General features: G+C 34.9%; 1 protein-coding gene across 1 annotated transcript in view; it reads right to left on the bottom strand.

Moving 5' to 3' along the window:
• The window catches only part of PAX5 (paired box 5), a 314,686-nt gene that overhangs the window by 291,530 nt on the left and 104 nt on the right, over positions 1-23,052 (bottom strand). Inside the window, exons 1-4 of the mRNA XM_051996111.1 lie at positions 23,003-23,052; positions 17,222-17,419; positions 9,691-9,755; positions 4,705-4,833 (exon numbers count right to left, since the gene is read on the bottom strand). The exon at positions 23,003-23,052 is cut by the window's right edge and continues 104 nt beyond it. Coding sequence (XP_051852071.1) covers positions 4,705-4,833; positions 9,691-9,755; positions 17,222-17,307 — 280 coding nt within the window. The 5' untranslated portion in view covers positions 17,308-17,419; positions 23,003-23,052. The remainder of the gene's footprint in view (positions 1-4,704; positions 4,834-9,690; positions 9,756-17,221; positions 17,420-23,002) is intronic.

Here is a 23,052-nt window from a genome sequence, read left to right as displayed (position 1 = left end):
GCCATGCTACTCTTAGTGAATCAGATGCTAGAATTACTTGACAAAACAGAATAGGCTCATGGTTCAATGGGAGCAGACTTGAAAGCCCATATTCATAATAATTCTGCCTTGAAACTATAGTCATGAAACATATAAATCCCTCATGATTATTCCCTTAGTTAGAGAAAAATAAATTCTCTAACAAGTAAAGGTTGGGATTTCAATCATGTGCTAGGATACTATTCCCCAAAATTTTATAATGCTCTCATCTCACAAGCAAAGAGATAGGAGGAAATGAACTGGGGTTGGAGGCAACTACAGATATCTATAAAAAATGAGATGAGTGGGGTCAGAGAAATGAGATTAGCATTCTTTAGTGGAATAAGAGAAAATAGGAAAAAATTATTTAGAAAAACTCAACTAAAGCAAGGCAAGGGAAGGAGATAAGGACTGCTAGTTACTTCCCATTTTATGGAGAACATCTGTCTTTTTTTTTTTTTTTTTTTTTTTTTTTTTTTTAGCCTTCCAACTTTTTGAGTGAGCAGTCACTAAAAAAAAGACATCTATACCTTAGTTCCTTGCTCTTTTAGCCTTCATTTGTTGAATCTCCCTGGAAGTACAGGATTAAGGATGAGAACTACTGAGCTACTTTCATGAAACTATTCCTATCACTACCATTGTTGCTCTGTGGCTGTTGCAAAAACATGTTCCTCCCTCTTCTTCAGATGTTTGGGCCTTTTTATATTCAAGTAGGCTCTCCTTTTTGTCCCTCCTTGATACCAAAACATATGATAATTTCTTGCCTAAGCAAATGAGTTTTAAAAAAAAAAAACCCTCCAAAGCCCCAAAGCACCTGTGAATCCAAACCATTCTTGCCCTCTATAGAAGAGGTTGTTAGATGGTACCTAATTATTTACACATTATCTCCCTTAATAGAATATATGCTCCTTGAAGGCAGGAATTGTTTTTATAATTCTTTGTTATCTCTAGTACTTAGGACAGATAACTAGCACATAAGCATTTGATAGTCTGTGATTGACTTTCATGGATTATTATGGCCACAAATATTTATTCCCTGGAGTCAAACTTAGTTAAAACTAATCTTCAGGAAAAAAATAAAGTGATCACCAGGTCTGGACTTAAAGTCATCCCAGTTTGTAAGGCCTGCCAGACCTTACATATAGCCCCCCCCAAAACCCAAAGTCATGTCCAGACCAAAATGAGGCACAAGGGCAAGACAATAGTGATAAAATCTATCCAGAAACCTCTCCAGGTTGGACCTGAAAAGGATAGCCACACATCATGGAAAAATGAAGATAATAACATCATCTACTTCCCATGGTTATTATAAGGATCAAATGAGATAATAACTGTAAAGTGTTTAGCACAGTGTTTGGCACATAGTAATGTTAAATAAAGGTTACTTATTGTTGTGTTGTTAAATTAAATGGTTAGTTCTTTATTTTCTGTCCAGAGCTTTTCTCTACTCATCAACGGGAAATATGTTCACACTGAACATTCATTAACCATTAATGTTTACATTGAGTAGTTTTTAATGTTTATTATAAAAATTGATTATAGATAAAATCTTGACTATTCTGCTACCCTCCAAAAAAACTTAGAATATGCAAAGCATAGCTAACTTGTTACAAATATTCTAATATTTTATATAGTACTATTTCTTTATATGGATAAAATATTGTTTTCTAAACTCTAACCAATGACTCAATTATTTTGAATAGATTTTAATTTTTAAAATAAATAGTCCCTTAGGATTGATTGTAATAAAATTTTACCATTAGGGAAAAAATTAATGTTTAAACTCACAGACTGAGCTCCTAAATTCCTGAGCTGTCTACCTCTCTGGCCAGCCCCAAATTCATAGAGTCATGTAGCGTTATAACTGGAATAGACCTCAGTGATCATTTTAGTCAATCTTCCTCATTTTGAAGATGAGGAAAACTGAGGCAAGTGGAGACATAAACATTGACTTACAGGCCCAGAGCCTACTGTTCTTCAAATGGATCCCCCGTGAAGCAATTTTTTTTGTGTTTTCTCAGGCAATCTGGTCAGGTCCATGGACTCCTCAGAATAACGTCTTCAAATTATATATATATACCAATTATATTGATATATAATTACCAAAATATTTTTTTAAAACAGGTTCTCAGATGACTGAAGGCTAAGAGTCTCCATCTTAAGGTAAAAGTACAGAGACTGTTTGATCACATGTTTTCTTTCTCCAAAGACATCTTTGCTTTGCATCACTATAGTACTACACAAGTCTGAAGAAGATATGCTCCCTGCAGAGAATAAAAAGCATTGTGGGGGAGGGGGGGAGGGAGGGGAAGGGGAAGGTTATCTGCAGTTAGCAGAATGGAGGGGGCAAAGAGTGGTCAAAGACAATTATCCTCATTAAGAATGGGCCACTGCAAACCTGAATCCCTATTATATTACTGAAAGTAAATCAAGTTCTTATATGTTGCTTGATTTTTTTTTTTTTTTACTAAAAGGGGAGCACAGAGTTTTTAAATACAGTACAAAATTTTGAAGTGAGAAGGGACTGATTGCCCCCATTCACCTTGATATACACTGAGGATTGTGCCTACACCCTGCAGAGCAATAACCTCTCTTGCAGGAACCCAATACAAGCTATAATTCCCCCAACCTGCAAGCCACAGCTGTGCGAACCATTATCTATGTATCTGTCTGTATGTGGGTCAGAATTCAAGCCTGCCTTCAAAACTTACTACTGAAGCACCCCCCTGCCTCTGTGTCAGCTTTTCATCACATGTCCTTCTACTGTTAGGGGGAGCAACCGATCCCCTACTAAGACACATCTGTTCTTAGTTCCTATTACAACCGAAGAAAAAAAATGACACCTTCAGCTATATTAACCAATCGAGGCTGTCTGGTTTGGTTTGCCCCTGTTGCTACCCTGCAAGCAACCCACTGGGTTAAAGACTAGTGACATCTGTTAAAAAGTAAAACAGAGAAGAAGAAGCCACCAAAAGTCATGAATACACTTCACAGCATTGAGCAACTCCCCAGTACCACTCACGATGTGGAACAATCTGCCGTCATTGTAAACTCAGTTTTCCAGTTATTGATCTTGAGTACTTAAGTATGTGTGCATGTGTGTATACATTTCTTACATATATTCTGGAAAAGGAATTGAACTGAAGAGCAAAATAATTGAATCAAGATTTCCGTCATGCTGCTTTCAGGTTTCAGACTACCGTAATGTTATAAGTATTTCCTCCCCTTTCCTGACTAAGGTTTTACTAACTCCGAAGGAGTTATTTCTTCTCTCAATTCCATTAGTATCAATTAGAGCTGCCTGTCTTATAAAGAGGGGGAAAAAACTTTAGTTAAGATGGCCCACTCTTCTTTGAGACATGGGACTCTACTTGCTCCAAGGCAGTAGCATCAATTATTATTTTTTTTAATGAACAAGGGAGTTTGAAAATCAATGCTAATATAACAAAGGAATGGATGAAATGTAGTGCTGTTTGGAGATAAAGGACTGGCCTTGGAGTTAGAAAGTTCTGCCTCTGATATGGAATAATTAGGTGACAATAGGCAAGTCACTGGAAGTGATCCAAGCTAGTTTGCTAATCTGTTTTGATGGATGGTATATCCATGCTGAAAGTTGCCCCACATTACTGAAATCACAAGACTGAATAATTAATAAATTACTTAAGGGCTATGAATAGGGGGTTATTATTATTATTATTGTGTTGTTGTTCTTGTTGTCAGCAACAGTATTAAGCCACTTTTAAGATGAACTAAGTCATAAATAAGCCTCTGCAAGGTGTAAGCACAATCCTCAGTTTATATCAAGGTGAATGGGGGCTGTTATAACAGTTATAACAGTAAGGGAGTCCTTGTCCCTGTGCTCCTGAAAATAATGACTTTTCTTTAGCAGTACTACATTAAAGGGATAAAAAGCAGAAATCAAAATATTCTTTCACTTTCACTTTTTCAGAGAAATGAACTATTTTCCCAAAAATCTTTAAAAAGATTTTATCATTTTCTAAAGATTTCTCAAGTATATTACTATTTGGCATCCTTTTGTTCCAGTGGCTGCCCCAAGATTGTTGTTACCAACATTGAGACTTTTCCCTGAACATATCCCATCAAAGTCTTTTTTTTAAGCCATCTTTTGCAATAGTAATAATGAACAGTACTAGTCATACATTGGGAATTTCAATTTTTTCCTGAAGTAAAAGTATTTGAAACATTCAAGATAGTTAATAATATATTATTGCATATAGTTAACATCTCTTCTCATACTAAAGGGTCACCCAATCTCTGGGTACTTTTCACTTAACAGCTCAAAGCCTTATCTTTTAAACTGGAAAGGAGTCCTCGTCCCTATTCATGTGTTAATATATTCAATCAAAAGAAAAAAGGAAGTTTTTTCCGTTGCAATTTGCATCTTTACCCTAACTAGAAATTGTTAATTGGAGACTGTCACCAACGTGTTCCAAGGTGGATGAATCACTCCTAAAGGTGTTTTCCTAAAATATTATCGCATATTTATAGCCTATAATTGCATACACACAAAAACACACAGTGCAAATGAAAAGGGGATAATTGTGTTGCAAGGTGCATGGTTGAGAACTCAGACAGATTGTAACTCTGATTTGATAAGCCTGGTCTTAAAGCCACTGCTTCGGAGTCAATACTTGTAACAGTGCCCCAGGTACAATTATCATTTACCTTCCTCTCTTTTGCGTTTGTTGGTTTCAGCGCTAGGAGATGTAATTCCCAGAATTCCACTAATGGAGTAGGAGGAGCCAGCAGAATCGGTACTTGCAGTCGACACTTGGGTCACAGAACCTGTGGAGACTGAAATAAAGTCAAATTGTCACGAAAATAATGATTTGAGAGAGATTCATACAATTTAGAGCTACATAATACCTGAGAGATCACTTTAGTCTAACGCTTTGTCATGGTCACTAGGGAATTAGTCATTCTGTTCCCCATTATTCTAGCCCTTGGGGGAAAAAAAATACATACATACATACATACATACATATATGTGTATATATATAAACTGAGAGGTTGCTAATGTCTGACAAGCTAAAGATCTTTGCCCAAGATGCCATGCATGGGAAAAGGGTATTTTGAATAGCCTAAGAGGAAGGAGTTATTGCCTAGGGCTTATTGGTAAGATATGTAGGTGAGGTTCTCATCTACTTCTAATCACTACAATCAGTATATATTCCTATTTCCCCTTCCCTCAAATCTTTCCTAATTCATCCCAGACCGACTCGGGCAGGAATGGGATTAATTGAGAAGACACTTGCATTCTGCCGCATACTCTTCCTTTTGTGACATCGATATTTCTTCTGTCCTGCAAGAAGTTCTCAATACTCCCTGTAAACCTGAGTTCACCTGGCTATAAACAGCAGGGGAAAGGGATTGGGAATCGAGTGCCCCAAAGTAGGTTTTATCCTGCTCCCCACTAAAGATTGCCCTGATTCTAACAGGCAAAACTACAAATGCGAACTAAAGGGGGCGAGGAGGGGGGAAGGGAGGAACAGAAATCTTTTTAAGTTTGCAAAATCTGACATCACAGTTTTACTGAGACTTTGCACATAAATTGTGTCCTTTTTAAAGGAGTCTATTTATTTTAAAAGAACAAGAGCAAAATAGCAGTGTGTCGGGTGGATGTTTTTTTTTATACAGTATTTAGAGATGAAGTGAACCTGTGGTATGGTGTGGAGGAAATTGAGAAGAGATTTAAATCAGGAGACTTAATTTATTAAGTTATTAAGAGCCTGGCTCTGTCATTTACTAGTTGTGTGACTTTGGGTAAGTCAATTAACTTTTCTACATTCCAGTTTCCTCATCCATAAAATGAGAGAGTTGGACCCAATGGCCACCTCTGGATCTATATTCTTTTGACCAATGAACCTAAGTAGGAATAAAAAAGTATTCAGAGGTTGTGATCTGAACCACGGCAGAGAGTGTCTTTACTGATAAGATCCTGGATTCACACCTTCAAAATCAATGGGTTTGGGCTTCTTTTCATCGAGATAAGTTATAACTTGTTTCCACTTCAAAAATTAATATACTTAAAAGAGTGGAAAGAGCATTAGACCGACTATCAAGAGAACTGAGTTCTAATCTCGACTCTGCCACTAACTCTGACTTTAGTCAAGTTATCTCATCTTTCTGGATCACCATTTCCTGATTTTTAAAAATAAAGGATAGGCAGTGGATAAAGAATTGACTCTGGAGCCCTGGAGTAAGGAAGATCTGAGCTCAAATCCAGCCTCTGACACTAGCTGGGTGAGGCTGGAAAATTGTCTCAACAAAACAATAAATAAATAAAAGATAGGGACAAGATGAATGCTAACATACCTTCCAATTCTACTATTCACATTCTATACATGATTCTAAGATACACTCCCACAGAGCTTCCATTGTCCTAAGAATCACAGTATACATTGGCTATATAATCTAACAGTTTACAATCCTGCCTTTGCTACATCCTGACAGCCCATGAACATTGTTATTATTTTAAAGGATAAATTTGCCCCTAAGCCAGTCAAATTACATTAACAACCATGAGAATGAAAGGACAAAAAGGCCAGTTTGCTTGCCTCTTCAGTCATTTCTCTGATTGGTCAGTTCTTCCTAGAACCTTCATTTTAAGTGTCAAGGTCATCCATATGACCTTTCCAATTCTGCTTCAGACTCTGCCAACTTCTTTCCCCACTATGATCCTTTGAGTAACTTCTTGGTCCACCCTCTCCAACCTTCTCTTCAGATTGTATTTCTATATTGTTTTTCTTCTATTAGAATGTAAGCTCCTGAAGGATAGGTTCTGTCTTTTGAGCTTAATGCAGTACTTAGTACCAAATAAGTATTTACAATAATAATTACATTATATTATAATGATGATCATGATTATAATATATTATATTATTATATATACATATATTGATAATTAATACCATTATATAAATTGATATTATAATATTTCAATAATATCAATAATAATCAATGTCATTATTATATAAATAATAATAAATGTTTCTTGAACTGTCCCTCTTATAGGGACAGTTTAAAATATCTTGCTTGGAACGAAAAGGTGAAATAAAGTCTTTGATAGTGTCAGACACTAGAGGGAGGCAATGTTGTACTGTGGAAAGAGCACAGGTTCTGGAGTTAAGGAACAGGGGTTCAAATTCTACTTCTTAAATTGACTACCTGAGTAACTTGACGCAAAGTCACTTAGTGCCCCTGGGCTTCACCATCCTTATCTGGAAAATGAGAGGGTTAGACTGGAAAGCCTCTGAACTAGCTTTGAACTCTCTTTTAGTGCTCATGATCCTAGAAACTGACATTCTTGCTGTTTTTCAATTATTTCTGTCATATCCGATTTTTCATGATTCCATTTGGAGTTTTCTTGGCAAAGATATTGGAATGTTTTGCCATTTTCTTCCCCAATTCATTTTACAGATGAAGAAACTGAGACAAACTCAGTTAAATTGTTAAGAAAATAAACTCTCACAAGAGCTTAAATATCATTCAAGTGTCATGAAATAATATTGAGAGACTACCTTGTACAAGGTATCCTTTTTTTAAGTTCCAAGAAAGATTTAAAAAAAAAAAAAGAAGAAGTTGAAGGTATAGATGCCTCAAAAAACTATTTCCTAAGGCTTTCAAGTACCAGGGAATGGTCTGTTTTGTTGTGCAGAAATGATAAATTAGCCCTTCTACATCTTATCTTAGTTTACTCCAATTTCTATGTAACATTATTGTAATGCTATTTACCTGCTAAGGTATTGTTTTCTAAGAAGCAATATATTAAAGTGAATGGAGAGCTGATCTCAGAGTCAAGAAAATCTTAGTTTAAATCTCACTTCTGACATATATTAGACATATAGCAAATCACAATCTTCATTGCCCCCAGATTATTCACAGGCAGAGAGAGTTTTCTCTTTCATAGTTCTCTATGCCAATGAAATTACTGGCCTATCTACAGATAACAGATAATACATGAAATATCCGTATTTCATTTAACCAAATAAATGTTAGTTATTATTATACAACTAGCAAGTGTCAGAAAATTTGAACCCATGGCTTCCTGCTTCCAAGCCCTGAATTCCATCCTCACAATCCAATATAATATTCTGCCTTTTACAGTTTCATGCATTCTCCTCCCCGATTGGAGAGAAGGACTAATAGCCTGAAAGGGGAGTGGGATGGGATGAAGATCTTCAACATCTGAATTGACTTTTTATACAGCCTAAATTGGCCAGATAATTTCTAATTGCAATGTCATTCTCTTCCCAGCATGTCAGAAATAAATGAATACCTGTAGCAGTGAGAAGTATTACTGACTTAGGTCTGCCCCTGACAGTAGAGATCACAGAAACCCTATACTTTTGCAGACTCTAGAAACCATCCTCATTATCAGAAGCTCAGTGGGATCACCTAATTAATAATCATCAATCACCCTCAAGAGTTTTTCGAGTTCCCATTGCTTCTGGTCAGAGACAAGCCAGGACTTGAAAAGTGCTTTGAGATCCTATGACAAAACATGTTTTGTTTCTGGGTTGTTTTTTTTTTTTGTTTTTTTTTTTTTTTGGTAGAAGCTATTGGTATTCATCTGAACTAATGACAAAAACAAATTTTAACAACTGTTTTTAGAACAACCCACAAACTTCATTTCCTGTATCATACCAACTGTAATAATAAAAGTCTTAAGTAGAGTCCCAATCAGGATCTCTTAGCAAGTAATTCAATTCTCTTTTCATACTTGAAAGGACTTTCACTAGACTTCATCCCCAATACAGACCAATCAAAGCAGAGCTGATAAAGGTAGAAAAGTTTAAAAACTCAATGATCCAACTTAATTAGAATGGACTCAGAGTTTGTTTTATACTGACCCAGAAAGAAGAATAAATTTGGTTTTTACTCTCTGTGTATATAAACATAATATTGCCCCTCCCGGAAAACAAATATTTTTTAAGATGTTCTTTTTTGTCTCATTTGGATTTATTTTAAATAGAGGAAAACTATTTTTCTCTCCTAGGAATTGGAGAGAAGGTATATGAGACAATAAAGTAACAGCCAATGCTAATAATGATCCCATTCCCTAATCAATGTTCCTCAATCTCAACCTGCAAAGGCCTCTGAAGTCCATCAAAGAGTGATCAGTCCTCACTGAATGCAGTCACACTGCATCTAAATTAGATTGGAAGAAGAAAGGAAAAGAAAGTTTGAAAAGTTTTGCTACCTCTTCACTCAAGACTGCAAGTGCACAAAGAATTATAGAATGGTTGGTTGATAGAAGAAAAAAACACATTCAAAACTACTTACTGACTAATGATGCAGAAAATGTTATGAATAAGTATCCCTTTCTTGATTTATTACTTTAATTATCTGACATTCTATAGACCCCCATTAGTGTGTTTCTCTCTCTCTCTCTTTTTTTTGGCTTAGATTTCAATTTTCTGTCTCATGGTGAAAGCTATTTATCATAATAATCAGTAAAATTCAAAACCTTTTAGCAGTATTTATAAAATTCATTTACCATGTTCAGCCCTTGGAGAATGACAAAGAAGGCGCATTAGTACGTGTGCTGAACTGTTTTATGTAGAATTATCTGGCCATAAGAATGATTAAAAGTTCTTTAGAATATTTTGATTCTATTTTTTTAATCTTTTAAAAAAAAGTTCTTCTTACCTATGCTGTGACTGGAAGCTGGGACCTGCTGGTTGGGTGGCTGTTGTACCTTTGTCCGGATGATCCTGAATGTAATTTTTTGGGGAAAAAAAGGATGACTTACTATCAGGCATGACAGAGAGCAGAAGAAAAACCACTGCATAAGTAAACAACTCAACATAAAGGAACCCAGGAATTATTTTAGTCCAATCATGAGGTCTTATTATGAATGATGATATTTTATAACACCTTCCCTATAAGGCTGACAGAAAGGTGCATGGAAAAACCAGGATTAAATACATTGGGAAAAGTATCCAAGCCAAAGGAGGGAGAAAGATTCAATCAAGTGATATGTGAATGTAGTAGATAGAAGACTCATACTAAAATTTACAATGAATGAAGTTTCAGTAAGAAAAAAATCTGAGTTTATATGTATTGAAAAAGCATACTATGTACTCCCAACAGGAGCAAAACCAGATATTAGGCTATGATACTATTTTGTACCAACAATGTCCCTCTCTGGGACTCAGTTTCCTCATAGATTAAATGGGTTAAAGTAGATGATTTCTCAGGATTCTAGGTGAAACAACACTTTCATTTTCTGAAATGATAGCCCTACCTTTGTAATTCTTGACTATTGTTATTTAGTATCCTATCTATATAAGGACTACAGAACCATGTCATCAATTGGAAATTGTTACATCAATAATCTCTGTAAATTCTTCATGGACCTGGGTGTCATCTGTAGAAACCTGTAACCTGTAACTCCTTTAGTTCAATGAATCAAAACCAATCTGCTTTGCTATAATGTCATTTATTTAATGTTAGAGATGATAAAATGCTGGATTAATAGAAAATTTTCTTTTTAAGTTCCTAAACTATCATTTGTGAAATTAAAGAACAAAGCTTCTGGAAGTTTCTTTTTGGGTAAGTCTAAACTTTGAGAAGGACAGCTAGATGGGGCAGGAGATGGATCACTGAGCTTGGAATGAGGAAGACTCTTCTACCTGAGTTCCACTTGGCCTTAGATACTTGCTAGCTATATGACCCTGGGCAAGTCACTTAATCCTGTTTTTCCTCAGTTACCTGATCTGTAAAATGAGTTGAAGAAGGGAAATGGCAAATCATTGCAATATTTTTGCCAAGAAAATGCCGGGTAGGCTCATGACATATGACTAAAAAAAACTTTGAGAAAGATAAACATCACAGAATGTCTATATCATTTTAGCTTGGATCACCTTTGACTTTCCAAAACCATAAAATGATCTGGACATAATAGGCATTGAATCCACATTGTCAACTAAGTGATCAAAGAAATAAAATCCTGGCTTGGGAATGCTCTGACAATGTGATTTCACAAAGAGCCTTTTAGGATTTTCATGAGGGAAAGGAAGTTTGTGAGAGTCAAAGAGAAAAACTGCATGAACTTGGTCATATCATATTATCTCCAAGCCTCATTTTCCTAATCTATAAAATGAGGGGGATTAAGTATGACATAGAAAGAAGGAAGATATGTCCTCTGACATACATTGTGTACAAGAGGTACTATATTTAAGGTTTCAGGGGTCCAGGCAACTCACTAACACATAAGTTAAAGGTGAGATGTAGTTCTACAATGGTGATGGAGTTTTCTCCCTGGGAGTTCCTCACACTGATGAATCACAGACCTAGATCAAAAACCTTTTTTTTTTTTAAATGCAGAAGTCAAAATAGATCTCTGAAGTCCCTCCCAGCTTGAAATTCTATGATCCTATAACTATGTAAGCATTCATCCTGAAGAGCCAAAAAGGAATGAGCAGGCCATTGTTATAATGAGGAGCTGAAGCAGGAGAAGACTTTGATAAGAAAGCTAATCAACTATGATAGAAATATTAACAAATATAAATTATTTTCAAAATATTCACATGAGAAGAGCACACAGTATATAGTCTAAATTAGGTTTAATGAAAACTAAATTCACATTAGCATTCATTATTTTGTAGAGTATTGGCACGCTACCTGACACTATACAAATATCATAGAATATTAGAGATGTCAGAGACCTTAATAATCATCTAATAGAATGCCATCATATTACAGATAAGAAACTGAGACCCAGAGAGGTTCAGAATCACACACTTAACCCATGGCAGAGCTGGAAATAGGACCCAGCTCTCCTAATCCTTAATTCAGAAATTTTTCCACAAAATTTAAAGGAAATATATTTCCCTTTGCTGCACAAAAAATCATAAATTAATATAATTAATCACATAATAATTTATATAGTAATCATGTAATCATTATCATATAATACAATCATATAATAATAATAGTATTTTTATATTACATTGTAAGGCTTGCAAAACACTTTACACATGTTAACTCATTTGCTAACATATGGATAAAATCTATTCAGATGTTAAATCCATTTGAAGTCTCAGGCTTAGAACTTAAGAATATGTTAGGTATTATAGACACTTGTGATTATTCAAATTTTCCCCTTTTGTAATTATGAGAATAGATAAAGTAAGGAAGTGTCTGAAAAGCTTCATATATGCACAAATGAATTTCCAGGGCTAGGAAGACAGAAGTGAAAATGAAAGAGAAAACCATCATTTTAAACATTGTTTATATGAGCAAATGCATTCTGAGTTCCAATTCAGTATGCTAGAAATACATTTTCCCCCTTTCCCACCAATGGCCTAAGGTGAGGAAAGGGAGAAGAAGATAGGGAAGAAAATTTCAGGCTTCATTCAAAGTAAAGATTGTCCCAAATATCATGTAGATCATAGTCATAGATTTGGAACTAAATGATGTAGTTCACCTAGTCCAAATATCCCCACCCACCATTTTATATATTAAAAAGATCCATATAGATAGAAATAAATTACTCTAATCTTACAATTGTCACAGAGTCAGAGTTTAAATTTTTTCCACTGAATTACCCCAGTGAGACGAAGAAAAATCCCAAACAGTCAATCAACAGGTATTTATAAGGCATCTAAATACCAGACATCGTGCTAGGTATTAGGGAATTAGGACTAAAACGAAACGTTACTCCATCCTTTCAAAGATTTTATATTCTATGAAATGAAGTAAAACATTCTTATTACATAAGTGAATATAAAATATACACACCAAGTAATTTGGAAGGACACTAGTATTGAGGTCATCAAGAAATCTCTATTTAGCAGATAACATTTAAGTAGAACTTTGAAGAAAGCCAATTATTCTAAGAGGGAAGGTTGGAGTATATTCCTGCCATGAGAGATGGCCCATATATAGCCAGGGAGAGAGGTGAAGCAATAACATATATGAAGAAGAAACAAGGCAGTTTGGCTAGAACATAGAGTGTGTGAAAGTGAGTAACAAATGGAAACAAATTTGAATCAGATTATAATAAATTTTAAGTGGAAAATGAAAGCATTTGTTGATTATCTTAAAGGCAATGGGGAATCACTTCAATTTTTTAAGATGGGAGTGGGGAGATGACCTGGACAGACATGTGCTTTTGGAATATAACTTTGACAATTGAGTGGAGAATGAATGGGAAAAGGAAGACACTTGAGACAGAGAAACTGATTGGAAATTTCTTGCAATACTGCAGGGAGAGATGACAGAATAGAAAGAAGGGGAAAGATCATTAGAACAATGTTATTCACTCTATATTTGCCTTAGAGCTCATCTTTTATATGTCTGCTTCTCAATAAGAAAAAGATACTAAGAAAAGATACTTGTCTAGGTCAATCATTCTCCTAACCTATATTTGAAGAACAAAATAACAGTCACAAAAAATTCTCCAGTACAGTAGAGATAAAAATGTTTTAGAACACACTTTTTAAAAATGCACACATAAACTCACATACAATGTTAAGACAAATAGTAAAAGTTGAATATAAATTATAATAACAATTGTTCAAATTTTGGAGGCCTTTCAGTCATCCAAAAAAAGAATATTTGTAGATTTACAATATTTAATTTTAGCTTAAATTTTTTAGTTCATGAGCTACCTGTGTAAATTGTATATATGTGTCCCAAAAGTTTTAGTGTCGTTTAAAACCACACACAAAAAATGAATGAAATACTTCAGAAATCTGAATTCTTTTTACTAGTATTAACATTTAATTTTTTGATATTTGATTAGGCACAATCTTGTATCATCCTCTAATGATTTTACATAAAATTATTAGTTCATTGAAGAAGGGGCTTCCCAAAGTTTTGTAAATAATTCCCAGTAGACTCTAAAGTATGTAGACAACAATAAATATTTGCTAAGTGCAATTTAACATGGCCTTTTAATTGTGATTTAAAATTATTTTATAATAATGAAATAACAATTTACAAAAGCCATTCCCTTAAAAAAAAATCTGAGGGAAGTAATACATTATCTATCAATCTATTTAATGTCAAATAGATTGAACGAGTGTCACCTGTGAATGTCCAGAGCCAAACACAGCAGACTTGAGAGAAAAGAGTCATGAATCAAACAGAGGTTTAATTTCAAAATGAGGGAAATGGCTTGCAAGCAAGAACACAGATGAGATACATGTACTGGGGCCCCCTCCTTAGTGAGGCTGGGGTGGGATTGGGAGAGGGAACCCAAGACAGTGGGGCTGAATTTTAATTTCTATATTTGTAGCTAGACAAGAATTAAATAGTATAATATAGCAACAGTAGTGAGGTATATCAGCAACACTGAGTCAAAGTTGTCTAGTGACAAAAAGTCTATTTAAAGTAGGCCTTCATGTCTGGATCTGTTGATGCTTATCTGAGCTCAAAGACCATTAGTTCCAGAAGGTGAGGGCAAAGGATTATTGTTATGCCAAACTCAGGGCACAGGTGCTTGCTGGATCTTAGCTCTGGAAAAGAGGGTGTCTCCTAATATTTTGACACTATCTCTCTCTGTCTCTGTCTCTGCCCCCCCATCTATCTATCCATCTATTATTTATCTATTATTTCTCATTAATAAATGCATCCTGAGCTAATAAAAAGGTGAGAAAAGTCAAATGGCATTATTGTGCTCCATAAAGAATCTTAGACCCATTTTTATTGGAAATGAACTCAGATTAAGTAACTTTTACATAGCTATGTCTAATTCAGGTCTGCTCATACCCAAATCTAGTGCTTTTCCTAACACATCTATGCAGTCCTTGAGTCAAGTGACCTTGAATCGAGTTACATCAAATTCAATGAGTCAGAATTCTATATCTTTACTCCAGTCCTTAGAGAAATTATCCTTTTTTCCTCAAATAAAGATGTTTCAGAGATCTAATCTTTAATACATTCTTAAAACAATGACTTTTGGTAGAAAGAGATGGGGAGACTCAGACCTGTGATTTCCTTATATAAAGAACTCTTCATGAAATACTTGCTTACACTAAAAAATTTTGGCAGGCAGAGGGAAGACCTACACTTGTGATTTTATTAGTATAAGGATTTCCTCTTGAGGAAACGACCCCATCCCAATGCACTTGCACTGCAATGTATCATTTTAGAGAGATGTCCAAGGTATAGAAAGGTTCAATGACTTGCACAGTATCACATGTAACAGGATCTGATTCCAAACTCTGAAGTCAGCTTTCCATCTAGTATACCAGGCTACATCTTATAAAAATGATTTTAACAAGGTAAATGAAGAGAAAACAATCCCCCCAAATCAGCAAATCTCAGGTCAAAGATAAAGTTAACTATATATGAAAAAAGGGTATCAATAAAAAATTTTTTTAAAAAATAATACAAAAACCAAAGAGGTCCTCTTTTCACCAGAACCATTATCTATGGTCATGAATAACAGATAGAAAAATTAGGCCATAACAATCTATTTAAAGAGAAATTTTATTTTCTTGTTTCTTTAATGCTGAATAACAGCCTTTGTTTTGTTCTCTGTCTGTCTCTGTCTCTGTCTCTGTGTGTGTCTCTGTCTCTCTCTCTCCCCCCTTCTGTCTCTGTCTTTCTCTCTTTTCCCATTTATTTCTCCTTCTGAATCCATTAAGCATTTTTTAAACTTAACAAAAATTCTGATACGGTAGAAATGATTTATATGAAGCTATTTGTAAGGCAGACATTTCACACAAATTGTATTAAAATCATTTAAGGTAAATTGTAACAAAAATGTGAATTTTAAAAGCTCTGACCCCACATTACTCACAAAATAATGATATTTTCCTCTTCCAAATGAGTACCACCTATAGGAATTAATGATACTCTCTGGACTTTCCCCGAACAGATCATTTTGCAAAAATTTCTCCCTTAGCAAGAAGCAGGTACAAGGAAGATGTGACATAAGCAGACACAAAAATTGTGTGTTTTTTCTCAAAAAGAAGTAACAGGAAAAGTAGTCAAAAAAAAAAAGCACCAGTCTTAGGAATTAATTGTTACTGTATGTGTAAGAGTAAATAAACCTTCTAGATAGATAAATTTTATGATTATTTTACCTCTCCCCTAAGATTTACTTTGTTTACTGGGTTTTTTTAAGACCTCTGATAGCTTTATTAAGATAGTCATTGATAAATACATCCTAATTTGATATGAAAGCAAAAGAATTATTTTGCTTCCTACAAAAATTCGGGTCCTTTGGTCCATGTACTTCTAGCCATATATCCATTAACTTGCCATAGTTAATAGCCAGTGCTACTGTCAGATTTCAAACACTGAACACTTGCTACCGAAAACTAGCTAAGTAAAGAATCTTTTCAAACCATGAAAAAATAACAATCATAGTTATTATAATTATAAATATAATTATAATAAGTTATAATATAGTATAATATAGGATAGTTATATGGAACAGGATTATTTGGTGTTATCCTGTTACTCCTTTATCCCATCAAATAAATAAGGCATTCCCCCCTAACTTTTTAAATAGCTTAAATTTCTTTGTTCCCATGTTGGCTACTTCTAAGCCAAAGAATTTTTTCTGAATGTAATGGGGTGAGAGGGGGAGAAGAAAAGGGGAAAGCAGTGTTAGTTATCTCATTTATCTCCTCTGCTTTGGAGAAGTTGAAGCTCTAAGGAGAGGTAGCACTCCTATAGCCTTTGGGAATATGGAAAACAAGCCATTCATGCCCCATAGTCCTGAAGCCCATTCTTTGGTTCCACCTAAAGTCTGATTATTTTATACTCATTGTTTTACATTTGGGGTTTCAGACTGGCAAACAGAGATTGATCGACACAACCGATGTTAAAAAAAAAAAAAAAAAAAACAGCCCAGCCTAGCACACTCTGAGTTGCCTTTGTTCCCAAGAAGCTAGGGAAAGGAACAGCAGAGTTATTGTCTAGGCCTGGAGAAATCTCAAATAGCCCGGCAGAGTATCAAAATGGTTGCCCTCTCCCTGACAGTGCACATCCACTATCAGCATCTAAAGGGGATATATCGTCTTGGAAAGAAAAGAATAATATCACTTCTACCCTCAGTACAACCCTGGTTCTTTGTTTTACATTATTACATTATATTAATAATGAGTCTGGAAAAAAATGTATAAAGCAAGGATAAGGCAGGTACCCGTCACTGATATGTTATCCCATCCCTCCCTCATCCCTCCCATCCCTAAAACTCTCCCCCACAAATCTTTACCTGTTAATTGAGCTGACACTGGGCACAGTGTCATTGTCACACACTCTCTCTGCTAAGAGTCTGTCTCTGATTTCCCAGGCAAACATGGTAGGGTTTTGGCGTTTATATTCTGCAATCTTTTCTACAACTTTGGGTGTGGCGACCTTTGGTTTTGACCCTCCAATCACCCCAGGCTTGATACTTCCAGTCTCATAATACCTGTAACAAAGATGGGGGGAAAAATGCTTAGTTATAAGGAACTGACAGAAATCAAGCAAAGATGATTTTTGTCAAAAATATGGTGTTACTCAAAATAGAGGAAATAATGAAAAAATAGAGGAATGTAGAGGCAGATGAATCCTCCACTGAAAATCGCCCCTGCAGCTTATGATTTAAAACTTTGCTATATCAATGGTATATACTCCTCTTGGAACACATTAACTTGTGTTAATTGAAATCATATCATGATATAAAATATATTTTTCTATAATGTCAAGACAACAGATACTGGTAAAATTAAAAGATGTGCTAAGATCCAAAATTAACTATAAATATGTCATTAATCAGAAGTAGTAGTAAAAAAAAAGCACCAGTCTTAGGAATTAATTGTTACTGTATGTGTAAGAGTAAATAAACCTTCTAGATAGATAAATTTTATGATTATTTTACCTCTCCCCTAAGATTTACTTTGTTTACTGGGTTTTTTTTAAGACCTCTGATAGCTTTATTAAGATAGTCATTGATAAATACATCCTAATTTGATATGAAAGCAAAAGAATTATTTTGCTTCCTACAAAAATTCGGGTCCTTTGGTCCATGTACTTCTAGCCATATATCCATTAACTTGCCATAGTTAATAGCCAGTGCTACTGTCAGATTTCAAACACTGAACACTTGCTACCGAAAACTAGCTAAGTAAAGAATCTTTTCAAACCATGAAAAAATAACAATCATAGTTATTATAATTATAAATATAATTATAATAAGTTATAATATAGTATAATATAGGATAGTTATATGGAACAGGATTATTTGGTGTTATCCTGTTACTCCTTTATCCCATCAAATAAATAAGGCATTCCCCCCTAACTTTTTAAATAGCTTAAATTTCTTTGTTCCCATGTTGGCTACTTCTAAGCCAAAGAATTTTTTCTGAATGTAATGGGGTGAGAGGGGGAGAAGAAAAGGGGAAAGCAGTGTTAGTTATCTCATTTATCTCCTCTGCTTTGGAGAAGTTGAAGCTCTAAGGAGAGGTAGCACTCCTATAGCCTTTGGGAATATGGAAAACAAGCCATTCATGCCCCATAGTCCTGAAGCCCATTCTTTGGTTCCACCTAAAGTCTGATTATTTTATACTCATTGTTTTACATTTGGGGTTTCAGACTGGCAAACAGAGATTGATCGACACAACCGATGTTAAAAAAAAAAAAAAAAAAAACAGCCCAGCCTAGCACACTCTGAGTTGCCTTTGTTCCCAAGAAGCTAGGGAAAGGAACAGCAGAGTTATTGTCTAGGCCTGGAGAAATCTCAAATAGCCCGGCAGAGTATCAAAATGGTTGCCCTCTCCCTGACAGTGCACATCCACTATCAGCATCTAAAGGGGATATATCGTCTTGGAAAGAAAAGAATAATATCACTTCTACCCTCAGTACAACCCTGGTTCTTTGTTTTACATTATTACATTATATTAATAATGAGTCTGGAAAAAAATGTATAAAGCAAGGATAAGGCAGGTACCCGTCACTGATATGTTATCCCATCCCTCCCTCATCCCTCCCATCCCTAAAACTCTCCCCCACAAATCTTTACCTGTTAATTGAGCTGACACTGGGCACAGTGTCATTGTCACACACTCTCTCTGCTAAGAGTCTGTCTCTGATTTCCCAGGCAAACATGGTAGGGTTTTGGCGTTTATATTCTGCAATCTTTTCTACAACTTTGGGTGTGGCGACCTTTGGTTTTGACCCTCCAATCACCCCAGGCTTGATACTTCCAGTCTCATAATACCTGTAACAAAGATGGGGGGAAAAATGCTTAGTTATAAGGAACTGACAGAAATCAAGCAAAGATGATTTTTGTCAAAAATATGGTGTTACTCAAAATAGAGGAAATAATGAAAAAATAGAGGAATGTAGAGGCAGATGAATCCTCCACTGAAAATCGCCCCTGCAGCTTATGATTTAAAACTTTGCTATATCAATGGTATATACTCCTCTTGGAACACATTAACTTGTGTTAATTGAAATCATATCATGATATAAAATATATTTTTCTATAATGTCAAGACAACAGATACTGGTAAAATTAAAAGATGTGCTAAGATCCAAAATTAACTATAAATATGTCATTAATCAGAAGTAGTAGTAAAAAAATAATAATAATAAATAAATCACAATTGGATATAGTACAGTAAGCTCTAACACAACAAATTGTAATTTCTGGGGACATTTTCCTACCATAGTCCCTTCTTTACTTAATGAAATACAGCAGGGGAGGGAGTTACATTATGACAAACAGTGAAAGAAAAGATGTTGGGAAAAAACAATTTTTTTGGTGGAATCATTTAACAGTATTTTTTAATCTGTTCTTACAATATTGTTCTTTAAAAAAAAATCTAACTAGTATTTTCCTCTATGTTGTTTTCTAAGGGAGGAGATCAGTCTCCTGCCATTATTATTGTATTAAACTAAAATAAAATTCTTTGAAATTTTTTTTTTAAAAAAGCAAACAAATAGGAGTTTAGGACATTTAAATAAATGAAAAGCTTGTGTCTACTATTGTTGACAAAGCCTGCAGGAAAAAATCAATTATCAAATAGATTAAATTTAAAGAAATATAATCACAATCCAAGACTTGATATGTCTGCTTAAGATGTAAGTTGATAAATGTTATACAAACATTAAATTAATTTAAAGGGATGGCAGGGAAATTTAAATTTTATTATTAAGGAAATTGCCCTCTTTCCAAATTTCAACTACATGACAAAGACTGAATAGAAAAGTCAAGCTGTTCCCTCCTTCTGCACTTACTGGCAAATTTTAATTAGTAACTCCCAGTTTTAAAACATTAGCCAAGAAATCTATTTTTATCCAGTAATTTTTGCATCTGGGAACAAAAAAAAATAATGCAAAAGCATCTGAATCCAAATCAGAGACCTGTTATTGTGATCTCCGGGACCATACAAGAGTCATCTATTTACAACCTTTTTATTTCCCTGATATGAAATCATGTTCCTTTCATCCCATGAGTCAATTTTCCATGTCTACTATGACTAGAGATAGATAGTTGTTTCTTTCCGCACTCTAGCATGTTATCTGAAGACAATGCTGGGCAGTGATTACAATAAAAGGAGATAATGTATTTTAGCCCAGATGGGCCACCAGAACATATCAAATCCTCAAGACCCATCATTTCCAATTACCTTTTGATAGATATTAGTGAAGATTCTCAGAAGTCAAACAAACAAAAACTATCTCAACCTGAGTTTACAGAACTTTAGCATTTCTAAAACTACAGAACCTGTAAAAATATCAGCCTTTGGGATTTCATACAGCAGGCCATGACCAAGCTCATGTTGAAAAGAGATTTTCAATAATGTGGATCACAAGTACCAACATTAAATATAAAATCTTACACCAAAAGGCTAAGAGGATCAGAAGACATTCAACATAGACTGCACATTGAAGAGGAAAGTAAGTTCTCTGTGGCCATTTGACACAATCCCCAGGCTCTAAGGAAGTGCACCTACTGAAAACATCAGGTACCTGGTGTCATACAGCCCAGTCTCGCAGATAAGTGATGTAAATATTTCCTCTTCAATAGGGATGTGCTGGCATTGTACATATCAACCCGGTTGGGGTTCTACTTGCCATTCTTTCAATGTCTCCTAAAAGGACCCAGTGCTGAATATTTTGTTGAATACAATCTATCTCCTACTGCATTATCCCTTTCATTCTCTGATAGCAAAATAATCTACAGATTCAATGACCACAATTCAGAAATCTTCAGTCATATTGTTTTAGGGCTGAAGTTATTTCTTAAAAGGCAATTCTAATTAGAATGACATTTTGTCCACTGTGGTTATTAGTTATGAAAATAATGAGCTATGAAATTCCAATTTATTGTTGACAACTTAAATGACAAAGCTCCATAGCAGCTGTTAACTTCATAGCACAACTACGTCTAATGACAAATCTATTCAAACGGTAAGAAGCCAAAGGAGTTCAACAGTGTCACTGATCAGAAAAGTAATTGCTTACATATTAGCCCTACCCCAATGCTGGGGGCAATGGTGAGTGAACATAACAAGACAGCCAGTGTCTCCAATTGAAGTAGTTGTTACTTACATTGGGGAAGCTTTGGAATAGTGTTGTGTAAAGGTCTCTAATGGCAAATAAAATGTAGACTCACTAAAAATATCTCAGTAAAAACAAAGGAACTTTCTCTCCTCTCTTTTTCTCTTCTCTCTTTCTCTCTCTTTCTCTCCCTCTCCCTCTCTCTCTCTCTCACTCTTTCTCTCTCTTCCTCTTTCTCTATTTCTGTCTCTCTCTTTCTCTCTCTGTCTCTCTCTATCTCTGTCTTTGTCTCTGACAGTCTTTCTCTTTCTCTCTTTCTCTGTCTCACTCTATCTCTCTCTGTCTGTCTCTCTCTGTGTCTCTCTCTGTCTCTCTCTGTCTCTCTCTCTCTCTCGCTCTCTCTCTATCTCTCTCTTTCTCTCTCTTTTTTATCTCTCTTTTGTCTCTCTGTCTCCCCCCACTTCTCCTCTCCCCCAATAGCAAGCTTTCCCAAGAGACAGCAAAATATGATTAGGCTAAAGCTAATACTTGCCAATAGATCATTTTCTTGATGATTCATAAAAATATATATTTTTTTCAAACCAAGAGATTATATAAGGAAAACATCAATATTATGAGCTAAAAAGTAGTTAACTTGTGATTTTTTAAACTAACAATTCAGACAACAATTTTCAAGATATAATACACATGAAACTACATTTTAAAACTTTTCTGAAATAGGAAGAGAAAAAAGAACTAAAAATAATGGCAAAAATGGTTGACAACATGAGTCCAAAAGTCAATTGAAGGAGTCTAAACACATCCAATTTTTTTTCTAAAATAAAATCAAAAAAGCAAGGCATGCATTTTCATAGCACTTTTAAGACTTCATTGGAAAACTGGTGGTTTTCAAATATCAAATTTAGGGAATCTGACTGACTTTTTGCTTTGCAATTTGGGGATCTCTTTGGGGATGCCTTCCTTCTACTTCAAATAAAATTTAAAAAGTTAAAAGAAAAACTGTTCTTAAAGATTTCATAATAGTTCACCCACAAATTGACCACAAATGACATAACAAATGGGGACTCTGTTTTTAAAGTATTTAATACTCTTTAAAAGAAAAAAAAAACTTTCACTGAATGATTTCAAAACTTGTGGAGTTTCCATTTTGCACTTGGCAACACAAAACATCTGTGGTCTCCTGGAACTAAGAGTAGAAGTAATTCACAAGAACCTTCTGATTCCTTAGTATTCTGAATGACTTCTCAGACACTCTGAAAGCCAAATGTCTTTTCTACTTCACCCATTTTATGTGCTAGTCCACCTCTTATGATTTAGAATGGACAATAAATTATTCAGATTAAAAAAAAGAAGTGGGGATTGGCAATTGTTGGACAATTCTATATGAAATCACCTTTATTTCCTTTTGTTTCCATTTTCTGTTATTTATCTCATTTCATTGGGGGGAGCAGGGCACCATTTTGTGTCTTTATTTAAGGAAATTGAGATGAGATTCTTCCGCCTTTACCTGCCGAGAATTTTGCTGACACAACCATGGCTGACCCGAAGCTGCCTGGA

The sequence above is a fragment of the Antechinus flavipes genome, chromosome 1, assembly GCF_016432865.1.
Source record: "Antechinus flavipes isolate AdamAnt ecotype Samford, QLD, Australia chromosome 1, AdamAnt_v2, whole genome shotgun sequence".
Lineage (NCBI taxonomy): Eukaryota > Metazoa > Chordata > Mammalia > Dasyuromorphia > Dasyuridae > Antechinus > Antechinus flavipes.
Note: the sequence above shows the minus strand (reverse complement) of the source record. Positions and strands in the feature narration are given on the sequence as shown.